General features: G+C 36.5%; 2 protein-coding genes across 3 annotated transcripts in view; both read right to left on the minus strand.

The window, feature by feature from the left end:
* The window catches only part of ptpn4a (protein tyrosine phosphatase non-receptor type 4a), a 78,263-nt gene extending 74,132 nt beyond the window's left edge, over window positions 1-4,131 (minus strand). Inside the window, exon 1 of the mRNA XM_044131195.1 lies at window positions 3,584-4,131. The gene's annotated coding sequence lies outside the window, so the exon portion shown is untranslated. The remainder of the gene's footprint in view (window positions 1-3,583) is intronic.
* A 4,265-nt stretch (window positions 4,132-8,396) lies between these two features.
* Window positions 8,397-11,533, minus strand: tmem177 (transmembrane protein 177). 2 transcript variants are annotated; one of them, XM_044132275.1, is made up of 3 exons: window positions 11,459-11,533; window positions 10,272-10,529; window positions 8,397-9,418 (listed from the first exon to the last, which is right to left on the minus strand). In XM_044132275.1, exons 2-3 carry the CDS (start codon window positions 10,470-10,472, stop codon window positions 8,687-8,689), a joined length of 933 nt encoding a protein of 310 aa, XP_043988210.1. In that variant the 5' UTR covers window positions 10,473-10,529; window positions 11,459-11,533; the 3' UTR covers window positions 8,397-8,686. The 2 variants fall into 2 exon arrangements, with proteins under 2 accessions (XP_043988210.1, XP_043988209.1); XM_044132274.1 differs by having other exon boundaries at window positions 11,424-11,523.
* Window positions 11,534-13,914: the final 2,381 nt, after the last annotated feature.

Consider the following 13,914-nt stretch of genomic DNA (forward strand, 5'->3'; position numbering starts at 1 on the left):
CACTTCAAACAATTACAGTGACAAATCCCAACTGTAACACTGGCAAAATGATAAAACAGGCAGCAGAGAGCTTTATGCAATACGTATTTGTTCCATAATACATGTATCTTCGTCCTCAGCCTAATGTCAGCTTACAGTAGTGAACTACCTGTTTTTCAAACTGCATGAAATGGACTATGTTGTTTCTAATATAAATACACCTTTGGAGTGGCAAAATAAAACAATAATAAAACCAACGTGGTTTAACGGTTGGCCACAAGCAGAACTGAATGGGCCTTTCCAATTAATATGCGATCTGCTCTCCCACAGCTCCTGCACTGATAAAGAGATTTTCATCTGGTTGATTGTAGAAACAAGAAACAATTGACTGCCCTGCATCCAATTCCGCTGAAAGTTTTTGTCTTCTTCCTTCCCATTCATATAATTGGTGCATTTTATTTATACAGGAAGAAATTGGTTTCAAAATGATACACTATCCACATATTTCTGGATAAAAGGCCATGACTGCTGACAGCTGGCAAAACAATATGAATATCTATTTTAATTGACCAATTTTTAAATTTAACTTCAAACAAATGGTTGAAATGATCACAAAACATTGTACATCAGAACTCACTTCTAAATGCTTAGATGGATGCAAGAAACTTTCAATAAGTGGTTTTTGGTAATTATTCTGCTTGTTTGGTGTTTAAAATAGGTGCATTAAATCAACTGTAATAGTATTTAAATCAAGTCCATCACTTTAGATTATGCCATATTTTTGCCATTAACAATGAAATTGTGGTGTTCAATGACACTGTACTGAGTAGGTTACTTTACTTCACAGCCAGAGTTAGGTAATTCTCAGAAACATCTAGTGGTAATACCCGAACTGCTCCAAAGTGGGTTACCCCCTGCTCTCTGCTAACAGGTATAGTTTATTCCTATTTTATCACATCTGTGGCTCCTCCTGCTCCCACACAGGTTCAAGTGTGGTTCTCAAGAAAAGCATGGCTCCTGCCATGGGAAGCTTAATCATCCCCAGCTGAGCCACCTTCACTTCTAAAACACAGAACTTAACCAGAGTTAAAGGAACACACAGAGTTCAGACCGGAGTTCTGATCAGCCCACAAGTGAGAAATGTATTTTTTATTTCATAATACGAATCTGGGTTGCTTTTATTTAGTTCAACTTCAAAACTAATGTATGCCTAGCAGTAATTTATGAATTAGACCTGAAAGAAAACATGGATTCATGGTCACCTTATCTCTACTCTTATGAAACCAAACAAACATCGTCAGAAGTTAATTTTGCAGAAATACAGCGAGTTTCAATTTTGAATAAAAAGAGGAATGTTAACTATGGTTTAATTTTCAATCTGTTGCTGGGCATGACTGTGAGAGAAAACCAGACCACACAAAGCAAAGCAACATAACATATCCATGGGGTTAATATTGCAAAAGACCAAAACAAGCAGTCGGGAATAAGTCTTTCTTTAATAAGTTGAAAAACTTAACAGCTTTATTTATGTTACTTTTCTTGTTTTTATATTTTTCACATGAATTCAAGACTAATTTTGTAGCACGCTCTAATTATACAACATTTGTTTATTAGCACTAAGCATTTCTCTGAAGCCTCAAACTTCTATCAAGCCTCACATGTCAACATGTTATAGAAGACGGTCTCCTTTCAAATAGATTCTTATGTTTCCTTTGAGTTTAGTTTTAAACACATCATATAAAATGGGTGCCTTTGAGTCTTCTTCACTGAGTAACAACCTCCACACTGAAGAATGTTTTTGTCAGTGCACCTACTAGTGATTATATACGATTTGAGTTTTTGACCAATCTTTCAAACAGAAAATTGGAAAAATATATACCTATATATATATATATATATATATATATATATATATATATATATATATATATATATATATATATATATATATATATATATACCTATATATATATATATATATATATATTTCATATGTATATTAAATACATATATTTAAGATACCTGATTTAAAGTCATGCTTATTTTTTAATTAAGCATTTCACTTCCAGAAGTGATATAAGGAATATTTAGAAAAGTGCAAATATAATTTCAGAAAAATAAAAATATATAAACATGGAGTGCAAACCCTGAATTTGATGTGAGGCTAAAATTAGAGCTTATAGCTTGATTGTCTGCTAAAAGGTTATAAGTACTTCATATTTTAAATTTGTGCTCTGCAACTTCCTTTGGTATAAACCCAGATTAGACAAGCTAAGGGGTTAAAGCTAACTGCTAATCCAAGAATGTCCAAGACCAACAACAAGTTATTTGGTCTTATTAGGGGTATTGGATTTTATTTTTTTACAAAAAGAATTATTCAATTATTATCTAATTTTTCATTAGAATATCAACATTTATTTGATGATCTGAAGCTTGAAAAGCAAACAGGCCAAAATAAACACAGGCAAGGGGACACCACATCTACTGCAGGTAAGATGTTATCTGCTCACAACTTTTTAACAGAGCTGCATTTCAAAAATCCTAAATTATCCCTTTAACTATTATGTTATTGGGGGAGAAAAAAACTGTTGTGGCCCAGGGGCCCATATTCTCCTGAATCCGGCCCTGGACAGAACCTCTGCCTCTGGATTTCATTCATAACTCTCTGGTCCCGATGAGGTGCTCCATTCAAAGTGAAATGCGATGCAAATTTACAGTCATTCATGCACTTCAACTGGGCCACGGATAGAGAGACGGGTGAGACAAACTGGACTGAGCACGGTCCATATGATTCTAGCAGCAGGCGGCGGAGGAACCAACTGCGACCCGAAAGATGTGGCACGGATGGTAGAGGATTACGTCATCGTAGGAAAAAAAGGAGGACGCCTCATCACAGCAGACCTTTACCATCCATAATAAAACAACCTCCCATCCAGCAGGCCGATTCAACCAAAAATAACGATTATTAATGCAAAGCCACACTGAAAGCAGGCTCTCTGTAAGCAGATTATCCACGCAAGCTGAGTGGTGTGACGTTTCTACAATGTGAAGCCTTGCTTCATCAGTTTGTCACCAACAAGCAACCAAACTCTGTTTCGCATTTTCTGACAGACGGTAAAATAAAAACGTTGCAATGGTGGCGAATAAGCCGCACTGAAAGCTAACTGGACTCGTCATTAAAGGGGTTTATTGTACACACCCCAATGAATGAGTTGACTCCTTTATAGGATAAAAACAAATAAATAAATAGGCATGTCAACAGAATGGTGCATGAACGGGTTTTAACGCTTTAATGCATGTTTCAAATGCAACGCACATTTCTATAGCTACTGTTTTTAAACAAAAAAATATTGAATGGGCTAAAAAAAAGAGCAGCTAGCTAACAAGGAGGCAGCATAACAGTCACAGCTTGCGTTAAATTTTCTTCACATTTTCCTATTTTAAAAAAGGGGTTAAAATAGAAAAAGCCTTTTCTGAACTGTTACCCCAATGTTATGTAGCATTATTAGCAATTTCAGCTGCACGGTGTGTTAAAGTGACAGAGCTAAGCTAGTTTGCTAACGTCAACTGTTAGGAGAAAAATATAAAGCGTCCTCATTCTTACCGTCATAAACTGCTCCAGGGGCGTCCAGTTTTTAAGGAATTAAAGTGTTGCTGTGGGAGAAAATGGTTCGTGTAGGGGGGGCGATGTAGCCCGGACATCCAAGATCAGTTGACCCAATGCCGATGAAAGCCGAGCAGCAGCATCATTATCACCGCGCCGCCTCACACACATCCATCCAGCAGAGCGGGGCCTCCTCCGGGCTCGACTGTACGACTTGCTCGGCGACGACGACGACGGATAATCCACAAGACAGAAGCCCCTGCAGCAAGCATTGGCTAGACGCGGTACCTATCCAGTCATTTCAGGCCGTCGGAATGAGAAATGCAGTCCCAAAGTGAGTGAAGAAAACATACAGTGTGCTTGTCAGAAAGAGAATAAGATTGGAGTTGAAAACTGTCGGATCACAGAGAGAAAATGTTGCGTTTCTGACTTTTCCAGCATGAGCCAGCCCGTTGTTGTCAGCGATCCCTGATCGCTCGCTCGCTCGCTCTCGCTCTCTCTCTCTTTCTCGCTCGCTCTCGCTCTCTCTCTCTTTCTCGCTCGCTCTCGCTCTCTCTCTCTTTCTCGCTCGCTCTCGCTCTCTCTCTCTTTCTCGCTCGCTCTCGCTCTCTCTCTCTTTCTCGCTCGCTCTCGCTCTCTCTCTCTTTCTCTCTCTCTCTCTCTGCAGCTGCTCTCTTGCCTTGCAGCAGCACAGCAGCGAGCTGTGCAGCGACGTAATTGCGCAACTGCAAAGGGGCACTGGGGCGTGGCCGTGGAGTGGGAGGCGCGGTGTTTGATTTCAAACGCACCAAGGTAAACATACCTAATCCAAGCATAATTTTAGAGAAACTATTAGTTTTTAAAATAGGTACGGATTTTAAAAACTGATAGTTTTTAAACTATTAGTTTGTTATGTTTTGCCCAACAACCAGGCAACTAGCATCACCAACTTCTCCCTACAATATTCATATCATAGTAAGCAGTGTAGAGTATTTAAGCCTTTAAAAATATTACTTTCATAACTAAAGTTACAACTAAAGTTAAAATTATACTATTTCCTACCCATTTCTAAAGTTTCTGTATATTATGCCGACTACAAGTAACTTGAATGAATGAAGATCAATTAATATTTTAACTAAATATATGCCAGACACAAACACACCTACAGTTTGTTAAAATGAGACTTCTTGTTTGTCTGTAAGCTTCATTGTTCTAATTTTATTTTCTGTCTGCTGAGCTTGAGGTGCCATTTGAAGATCAGTAGTAAACAATAGACTTTGTCACTAAAAGTTACACATAAATACTAAGTATTCATGTTGAAAGTTTTATGTTGAAAAACTGCAGAAGAAAAGTGTTTCTTCTGCATGAATTTGTTATTTTGTAATCATGTTTTTTAATTTGTATTATTCTTTTAAATTTTAGTATTTAAAATACCAGAATTTGCACAAAACTTTATGTTTTTGTCTGTCAGATTACACAACTTTATCCAAAACCTAAACATTTAGCATTTGTTCTCCTTAATTTTGGCTTATTTAAAAATAAAAGGTAAATTATTTAAAGAATAAAGCATTGACAAAGATACAGCGACCAAAAAAGCCCAGACAACAAACGAGCTGTCTTTTTGTCTGCTCACATCTCAAATATTGCACCAGTTTGCATGAGTGATTCCTGTTGACTGTGACCGTATTTAAATGGGGGGGAGGATCATACACCATCTGCTGTGAAGTAGAGCAAAAGCAGTAAGACCTTAAGGAGATTTGTGAAATATTCAGAGTTTGAAAATGGCTACAGGACAGAAGAAAATGTTGTTGATTAGATAACAATGGCTTAGTGTGTGAGGACTGCTAATAAATAAAGATATTTTAATAACTTCTAATTTGTTCTTCAATTGTTACTGTTTCTATATCTTTGTGCTGAATAATAAAACATAGAGATGTGTGTAAGCAACTGACTTTTTTCTATCTAGTTCTCAACATTAGTGTTTTGCTTTAAAAAATGTTTTAAGTAGGGATAAAATAGGTTAAATTAAAATTATGTATTTCAGTGTATGATAGCATAAAGGTCTAAGTGTATAGTCATTAAAGGTATCAATTAATTGCAATATTTTTGGACTAGCAATACAGAATTTTGACATTTATAGTACAGTAAGCTGATGCAAATAGGATTGATTTTTATTTATAAAAACTTCTGTTGCTAAATTACAGAATCCATTGTGTCATAATAAATCAGTATTTGAGACAATACACATATATTTTTTTCAAATCTCTTTGAAAGTTACTTCATTCATTTTTTATGTATTTTATGCTCTTGACCGTCTATTGAAAGACAACCAGCAGCACAGTCATTCATGAACATTGCAAATCTATGCTGCTGGGTGCTGTGAGAATGGTAATGTGGGTTGTACTGACCTCAAGTGGCATGAAAAGACAAGCTCCATGTTCCACTACAGCAAACAATGGAGCCATTGTACAGAGAGCTCTGTCTGGCATACAATAAAGTGCACTAATGAAGCGGGGTGGCGAGAACAAAACAATGAATCCAGTGTTGTTGATCTGCGCTGCCCAAAGGACACTTTGTAGTCAGAGAAATGATAAAGTGAACATGACAGTTCAACTACTGCTCAATTCAGCTACTGCTCTATTTTAATTTTTTTCCGCACTTCATCCCACACCAAAACAATAAGTTGGAGCAAAAACATCAAACAATAAATGAATAAAACATTTATTGTTTTATTCACAACAATAAATGTTTTGAAAAGTTGGTGGCTTTTTTTTAATGAACAGCAAAATATTCATACGTCTTGGTCTTTTTACACATTTTGTCACATGTAATGTATTTTGTTGTGATTTCAAATTGTAGTGCATAATTGTGAAGTGGAATGAAAAGTGAATTTCTGTGCTGTTGTCTTTGTGCCACCAAGAATGTGCAGTGAAAGTGATGCGATGTGTATGTCTATGTAAACAAACAACAATAATTTGTGGTGATGAGTGTTTATATCTCACTCTAGAACTCTATATAGATGTCTGACACGCACTCCACTCTGACGTTCCTGCTCCTCCTTTAGGGCAAAAAAAGGTGGGAAATTTTATGTGTCTTTCACACATTGGCAGATTGTTGTCATCCAATTGCTGCTTGGGTAGTAAAGAATCGATCATTACCAACAAGTCTAAATACTATTGGGATTTAAGAAAAACATAAGAGAACATAATATATTTGAATATTTTATATATATTTATATAGTTGAGCATATAAATAAGCTCACTCTGTGGATTTCAGTAACATTTCTTGATCTAATATATCTAATACAAATCAAATCCATTGCTGGTTCTGATCTTTGAAAAAGTTCCTGAGATTTGAACAAACAGTATATATAAAAACACACAGTCTGGATCTGCACTTCATTTGTCTTGACTCCAAAAAGCAGTGGGGTAAAAATACAGTTTCTATCTGCAACCTAATTATGCGTGTCTATATATAGTTCAGTCTACAGGGAGTTGGATTGAAGATGTAATTAAACAGCATATCTGAACCTTGTTAATGTGCAGACAGATGACCTGGAGGAAATACAAGTGCTGGATGAAGAGATCTGAGTCACTGAGCTAAAGATTACAACAGTTTAATTAGGTTGTACAAAATTAGAGATTCTTCGTGTGTTCTGTTTTCTTTTCTTTTTTCACTTGACCTGCAGGGAATACAGACATATCAGTTTTCTATGCAACTGGAAAAGATGAGTAATTATTATGGCATCACAGATATCTGATTCTGAATAAATCCAATATTTTTTTTCCTCACTTGAAAAAGGTTTTCTTTTGCCTTTCACTGAATATGTACACAGCATACAAGATACTGTAAACACAGATGAGGCTGTTTTACATTTTTTACCAGCACTTAGCAACAAGCTGTTGTTTTCCCTGTAGGATCCTGTGAAAATTAAGACTGAGTCTAGATTTTGCACAATTCTGCCTTGTTAAAATGATTGTTTTATAAAAAGGCTACAAATGGTGAGTATTCCCAGGTGTATAACTATAATTTTTTGTGTAGTTCAGTGATCAAAACAGTATAAAAAATGGTTTTACTTTGCTAATGCTATTAAATTAAAAAAGCCAGTTAAAAAATCATGCTTACAGCATGATTTTTTTGTAGTTTAATACATCTGCAAAATCTAGCAGCAGCAGATACATAATAAAAAAAAATACTGGACAATAGATTAAGTTCAATGAGTCCAGTTTTATGTTAAATAACACCGTAAGCTCTCGGCTACGACATGCAAAATACTCACCTTTCTATAGGTAGCTGTTTTGGTTAAATCCGGCCAGCAGAGGGCGCTATTTATCTAAAACCTGCACTATTCTAAGTTATTCCATCAAAAATATCAGTCTAAACTCAACAATTTAAGGTTTTCACACTCGCATACCACATTCCTGACAAATTTATTTATTTTTGGTTAACCTGCCTTCAATTTAGTATGTGCTTGCGTCGTTGTTTGCCCGGTCAGCCTCTATGATGGCCCTCTGATGCACTGATTGGCACAAACAACCTGGAATTCAGCAAGCATATAAGGTGCTCTGATTAGATGAGACTAAAATTAAACTTTTTGGCCAACATATAAAATATTATTTGTGGTAGCCAAACAACATAACACATCATTTTCACATTAATACATGGTGGAGTACGCATTGTAGGGAAGTTCAGATATGAAGAATTTGTGGCAAAACTTTGTCACATTTCTGTTCACAGATGCTCTCCACCCAAACTGAAGGGGGTCAAAATAGCTATTCAAACTTCTCAGATATTTCATTGGAAAACCAACTAAATTAGAAATGTACAATTTCTCTTCAATTTCACGATGATTTATTTGCTTTCTGCTGGTTAACATTAAATCCCATCTAAATATACAGAAGTTTTTGGTCAAAATGTGAAAAAGTCCAAGGGTTGTTGATATTTTTCACATTAAAGCAGTAAATGTCAGCTGAATTCAGAATCAACCACATCTTTTTATTGGATAAAAGTTACATATCTGACACCTTGAATTCTATCTTAATGCCAAAAAAATAAATATTCAACAGATGCAGAAAGGCATATTTCTATTAGAAATATCAGCCTGATGGTAACAGCTTTGTCGCTTTATGCTTTCTCTTCTTTTATCAGAGCGAGTATGCCTTCTCTCCTGGAGGTGTAAGGCGTGTGCTTCAGCTGAAGGACGTGAGCAGGAAACAGGTTCCCACTGGGCGCATACATCTCCTCGCCTTTCTGTCCCATCAGTGAGCGCAGCGTCTTGTTTCTGGACAGGATTTTATCATAAAACTCCACTCCTCCTCTGGCGTACTCCTGAGACACTCCCGCTGCGTGTTGGTCTGAGCTGTAGTCAATCCACTGGCTGAGAGCGTCAGAGGTGAGGAAGTAAGAAACGGCCCCGATTCCCAGCGCCAGAATGTTCACTGCCAAACGCATCAGCACGGGGCCGCCATGCAGGCTGAACACCTGCTTCAGCACCACGCTGTACACCCAAACCCCGCCCAGGCAGAATGGAGCGACTGCGGCTGTCAGGACCGGACCCCCGGATTGTAAGCGGGCCACCTCCCGAGCAATGGCGAACTTCTGTGCCTCTGCAGAGAACACTAGCGCCTCCTTCAGAGCAGAGCCGGCCTCGCTGCTCCAGTTCACTGTTTTCCCGTTGATGAAGATGTTGCGGTTGGTTATTCCACTCGGATCGTCTGTGGTGCTGTTAAAGTTGGCTGGGATGCCGATTTGGGCGCCAGCAGGAAGCCATGGAACACCAGCACCAACCGGGTGGAATCCGAAGGAGGCAAAGGCAGAGAAGTTCTTGACTGAGCTGACACCGAAGTCCTTCAGGACCTAAAAATGACAAAATTATGAAAAACAACTACAGTCAGAGCCGCAAAAAGTAGGTTTGAACAATGCAAGGCATAGGGGCGCTGTGCTAGGAGGGGCGATAAATGGTGGAAAAATTATTTTTAGTTGAGAATTCACTGGGAGACAAGTGTTTCAATGCAAAAACACAAAATCTTACCAAGTAATTGTGGTCTAGTTTCTCATGCAAACGTCACCTGAAATAAGAAAGCTAACTTGCAAATAACATTTCAGCAAGAGATATGAGCTTTTAAAAGTCAATCATTTCTTAATATTGATTTAAAAAGTTCATGTTCCATAATGGCATATTATTTCACTTATAATAAGACATGCTGTAAGTGAAATAATCTGCCAATGTAGCAAGTTTTTTTTTTCAATGTTAAGGAATTGACTTAAAACAAGCTTCTATATCTTGCAGAAAAGTTACTTGTAAGTTGCTTGGTAAGAGTTTGTGTTTTTGCAGTATTTTAATTTGAATCGTGTTGTTGTCTGGTGACAGGGAGCTAAAGATGGAGAGGCAGAAAATAAAAAAATGGAAGAGGGACAAAAAAGCTTTTCAACGTGGTTGACAGACAGTAAGTAAGACATTTCAATCTATCAAGAGAAGGCTTATAAATATTTAGATTAGTTTAAGTTACTACTAAAATGACAGGTGACTGTTGTCTTACAACTGTGTTCTGTAGTTACAAGTGTACAGAGATGCTATTGATGTGTCCACATATACCTGAGAAAGTATGTAGCTGCACCCCTGACTACAGTAACCCCATGACAGAGTTACTGTTTGATTTTTTGTTTAATAGCAAATCTGATTCAAACAACAGAAATCAAGCAAAACTACCTGCTGAAAGACACTTTCCAGCTTTTCCGACAGCACCACTGGGTGTCCTTTATGCCAAGCTTGATAGAGCTGACGGTAGGTCAAATCGGGGAAAACATGGTAGAACATGTTGGCTGCAAAGACTCCTCCACAGCTCGCAAGGAGCAACGGAGCCCGGTACTTCTGGAGAAGCACAGAGAACTTGAGGAAACGAGATGCCATCGTGTGGTCTTAATGCAGATGTTTCAGCCTGGAGCAGCAACTTTCAGTACATGATATCTGTGAAAGGAGCAAAATCTTTCATCAGCCTCCACATAGGACAAATAGATTCTCTCTATGCTGTCCCCTTGTGGTCATCTAACAAAGAATGTAGCATGCAGAAACTGGATGTTGCATAAAATGATGCGTTGAGAATCTTTCTTAAAATACCCAGAGGCGCCAGTGCTAATGAGATGTTTGTGACAGCAGGTGTTTTGACTTTTAAAGCACTGTGGAGAAAGTTAATGTTGACTTTTATGAAACGCCTGAATGTTTCAGCGAACAGCTTGTTTTAGCACCCAAACCTTACTGGGAGTAGTTTCTGCTTTGCATTCAGTCTAAAGGTGTCCGTTTGCGAACTGATTCCTTCAGTGACTGTAGATTTTATTTTTATTTTGTTTTAATATGCTAAGTATATTTAGCATACATGTTGTATGTATTATTTTCTCTGATAATCTGTCATTGCGGATTTGTCTCTCAAGTTTAAACAGAACTGAAACTCACAGGGAAGTTGTAAAAATACAACCTTTAAGTGCGTTTATTTAGTTGTTTTTTTTTACTTTAACAATTCCACTAAAAGATATAGCGCTGATAGCAGATTACATCAAGTCCTCACAGCGTAACTTCTTTACGCTTCTTAGTCAGTAATGTTACCACAATTATGCAAGTCTGTAGAAGGAAAAGCAAATAATAGTGTTTTAATATTATATTTTAAGAAACTAATGCTTGAAATCCCAAAGTATACTTAGCAGTAAGTTGTATTGAAGCTACACGTAGCTTCAAGGCTGCTATGGTAGTCCTGTAAATAATATATTTTAAACAATTATCCAGACAAAACAGTTATTACACATCCAATCATAATTTATTGGACGTGCCTTCGCTTTTATTTAGAGGAAAATACCACATAACACTCACAGGTTCGGTGCATCTTTACAAGGACAATTACATACTTCAAAATACTGCCGGTGGTGTCCGTAAAGCGATTCGACCTGCCGTGATTATGAAAGCGTTTACGACAAAATAACGACAGCGTGAGAATGGGGAGATTCGGGGGTTTCCAGATATTTATTTAAAAATAATTGGTAATGAAACACTAAAGCAAATAAAATGTAGACTATGTATTATAGCATAATTGAAAAAAAAATGCATGTAAAATTAAAAAGAAACAAAAAGGACAAAATGAAATAGTTTAAATGGATATTAGAGTATATAAAGATTGCTATTACTTAACCGCAGCAAGTTAAAGCATTTACTTTCCGCTGTCAATATGTGTACAGATTTGACAAACTTTGTATAATAATTTCCTTGGTTCATAAATCAGGAAAAAAATATGGACACTTGCTTATTATTATTATTATTATTATTATTATTATTATTATTATTATTATTATTATTATTATTATTATTATTATTATTATTATTATTATTATTATTATTATTATTATCATCATCATCATCATCAAGCAACGTTCTGGTATATATTGACTAGAACGTTAATCACCATTTATCCCTTCTTTCCAAGTTCAGATTATCTTTGAACGTATCAAACATAAGAATGTAAGATCACAACATAACAACTACCTGTGGCTAAGCTGTTGAGGAATAATTATTTTATAAAGGGAGTTGATCCGACCCATGCTCTATAATGTGCTCTTTTCTTAAAAATGTTTGCAGAATCTGCAAGAAGCAAAGCATTTCCCTGCCAAATTAAAATCTTTTGAACTTTCTGTCCATTCTGGTGACCTGTCAATAAATAAACAAATCAATACCCTACTAGGCAATCAGTTCTCTTCTTCTTGATTGCTTGTCCAAAGGCTAAGTCAATGTGTTCTTGTAAATGGACAAGCTTCTACTACTTAGGTGCAGATTAGAGAGCAATTCTAGTTACGGTATTTGTGACCTAAGGGATTTTTTACACATTAGTGAATTCTTTGACTGCAATAGATTCTTTTTTTAAAAATATGTTTTTGCTTTGTATCAGCAAAAACTTCACAAAAATGTATTCTCTAAGGTTATTACAACTGTACAAAATAATGCTTGAATGTTTCGAAGAAACTGGTGTACTAAGCAGAACAGGAGATGTGGAAAAGAAGGATATAAATCCATGCATAGGTGTCAGGGTGCTTTTAAATGTACCATGATTTTGTAGAAATGCTGCAGAGAACTGCATCATTCCACATTATTCATTTACAGTCACTGAACTGAAACAGGCATTATAAAATACTTGATGCCAAATATTTTTGGCATTGCTCCTATGTCGCCGCCTTCTCATTACTTTCATGACCATATTAAAAACTTGCCATTTGTGATAAATTAAACATATGTCAGTGTATGATTTGTTACACTATATCTTCTCCCTTTTTACTTATGCCATGAATGTATTTATAAATGACTGAGTAAACATTTCCTAGCCACCTAAAGTTGTCTTAAATAATGTATCAGCAGAGGCATTTTGATGGAATAATTATACATTCCTGAGTGTTTTCCTTGTGTCATCTGTGGCTTGAAGGAACCATTCAGAGTTCCTGCTGACAAACAACCTCGTAACTACCAAGGTTTCGGGGAAGCATTTCTTTTAAGTGGCTACTAGCAGGTATTGTGACTAACTTCTCAGTCACTCAGAAGGCATCTGTTGGCATCTGCAAAGCTTAACTTCCAAAACCATATGGATTCAAATTCCTGGTGTTTGTAACATGTTTTCAATATGAAAGCACGAGGGTGCTTTCCAACTAGATTTTATGTTCTATAAAACACAGTAAAATCCTGATGTTGTGAGGAAAATCTAACACACAAACTCTTAATATGTTAGCCTACATAGTAAATGTTCATCTGCATCATTGCACAAATTTTTATATTTTAAGGTAAAACTGAAAGCAGGTATAGAAACTCTGAAATTATGAATTAATGTATGCAACTGAAATAAGATACATTCACTCCAATAAATGCATTCATTCTTTTTTTTCTATTATTATCTACCATTAAATCAGACTACGTACATGTTTCCTCTTTTTTAGTCGGTGAAAATAAACAAAATAATTTATACAAGTAAATATCAGAACTTGATTTTTTTATATTCAGAAGTTCACTTTAAAAAATTTATTAAAACCCAGATGTTGCTGTCATAACACTGTAAGCTTCTGATAGGCTGAGAGCATTCAAGTCAAAATAAGGCACACCTTCAGATGCATTTAAAAGTAAAATCTCAATTTTTTTTTTCCTTATGTGTCATCATGGAGAATCTAAACTGATTATTCAAGATGTCCAGTTAAAACATCCATCCACCCATCCATCCATCCATCCATCCATTTTCTTACACCCTTCTTCCCTAATGGGGTCGGGAGGGTTGCTGGTGCCTATCTCCAGCTGCGTACCGGGCGAGAGGCGGGGTACACCCTGGACAGGTCGC

Source organism: Gambusia affinis, linkage group LG11 (assembly GCF_019740435.1).
Source record: "Gambusia affinis linkage group LG11, SWU_Gaff_1.0, whole genome shotgun sequence".
Lineage (NCBI taxonomy): Eukaryota > Metazoa > Chordata > Actinopteri > Cyprinodontiformes > Poeciliidae > Gambusia > Gambusia affinis.

Excerpts from the sequence above, each read along its gene's own strand:
- tmem177 (XM_044132275.1), bottom strand. The coding sequence starts at position 10,472 with ATGGCATCTCGTTTCCTCAAGTTCTCTGTGCTTCTCCAGAAGTACCGG. Across the intron at positions 9,419-10,271 it reads TGGAAAGTGTCTTTCAGCAG|GTCCTGAAGGACTTCGGTGT; the intron begins GTAGTTTTGCTT and ends TGTCATTTTTAG.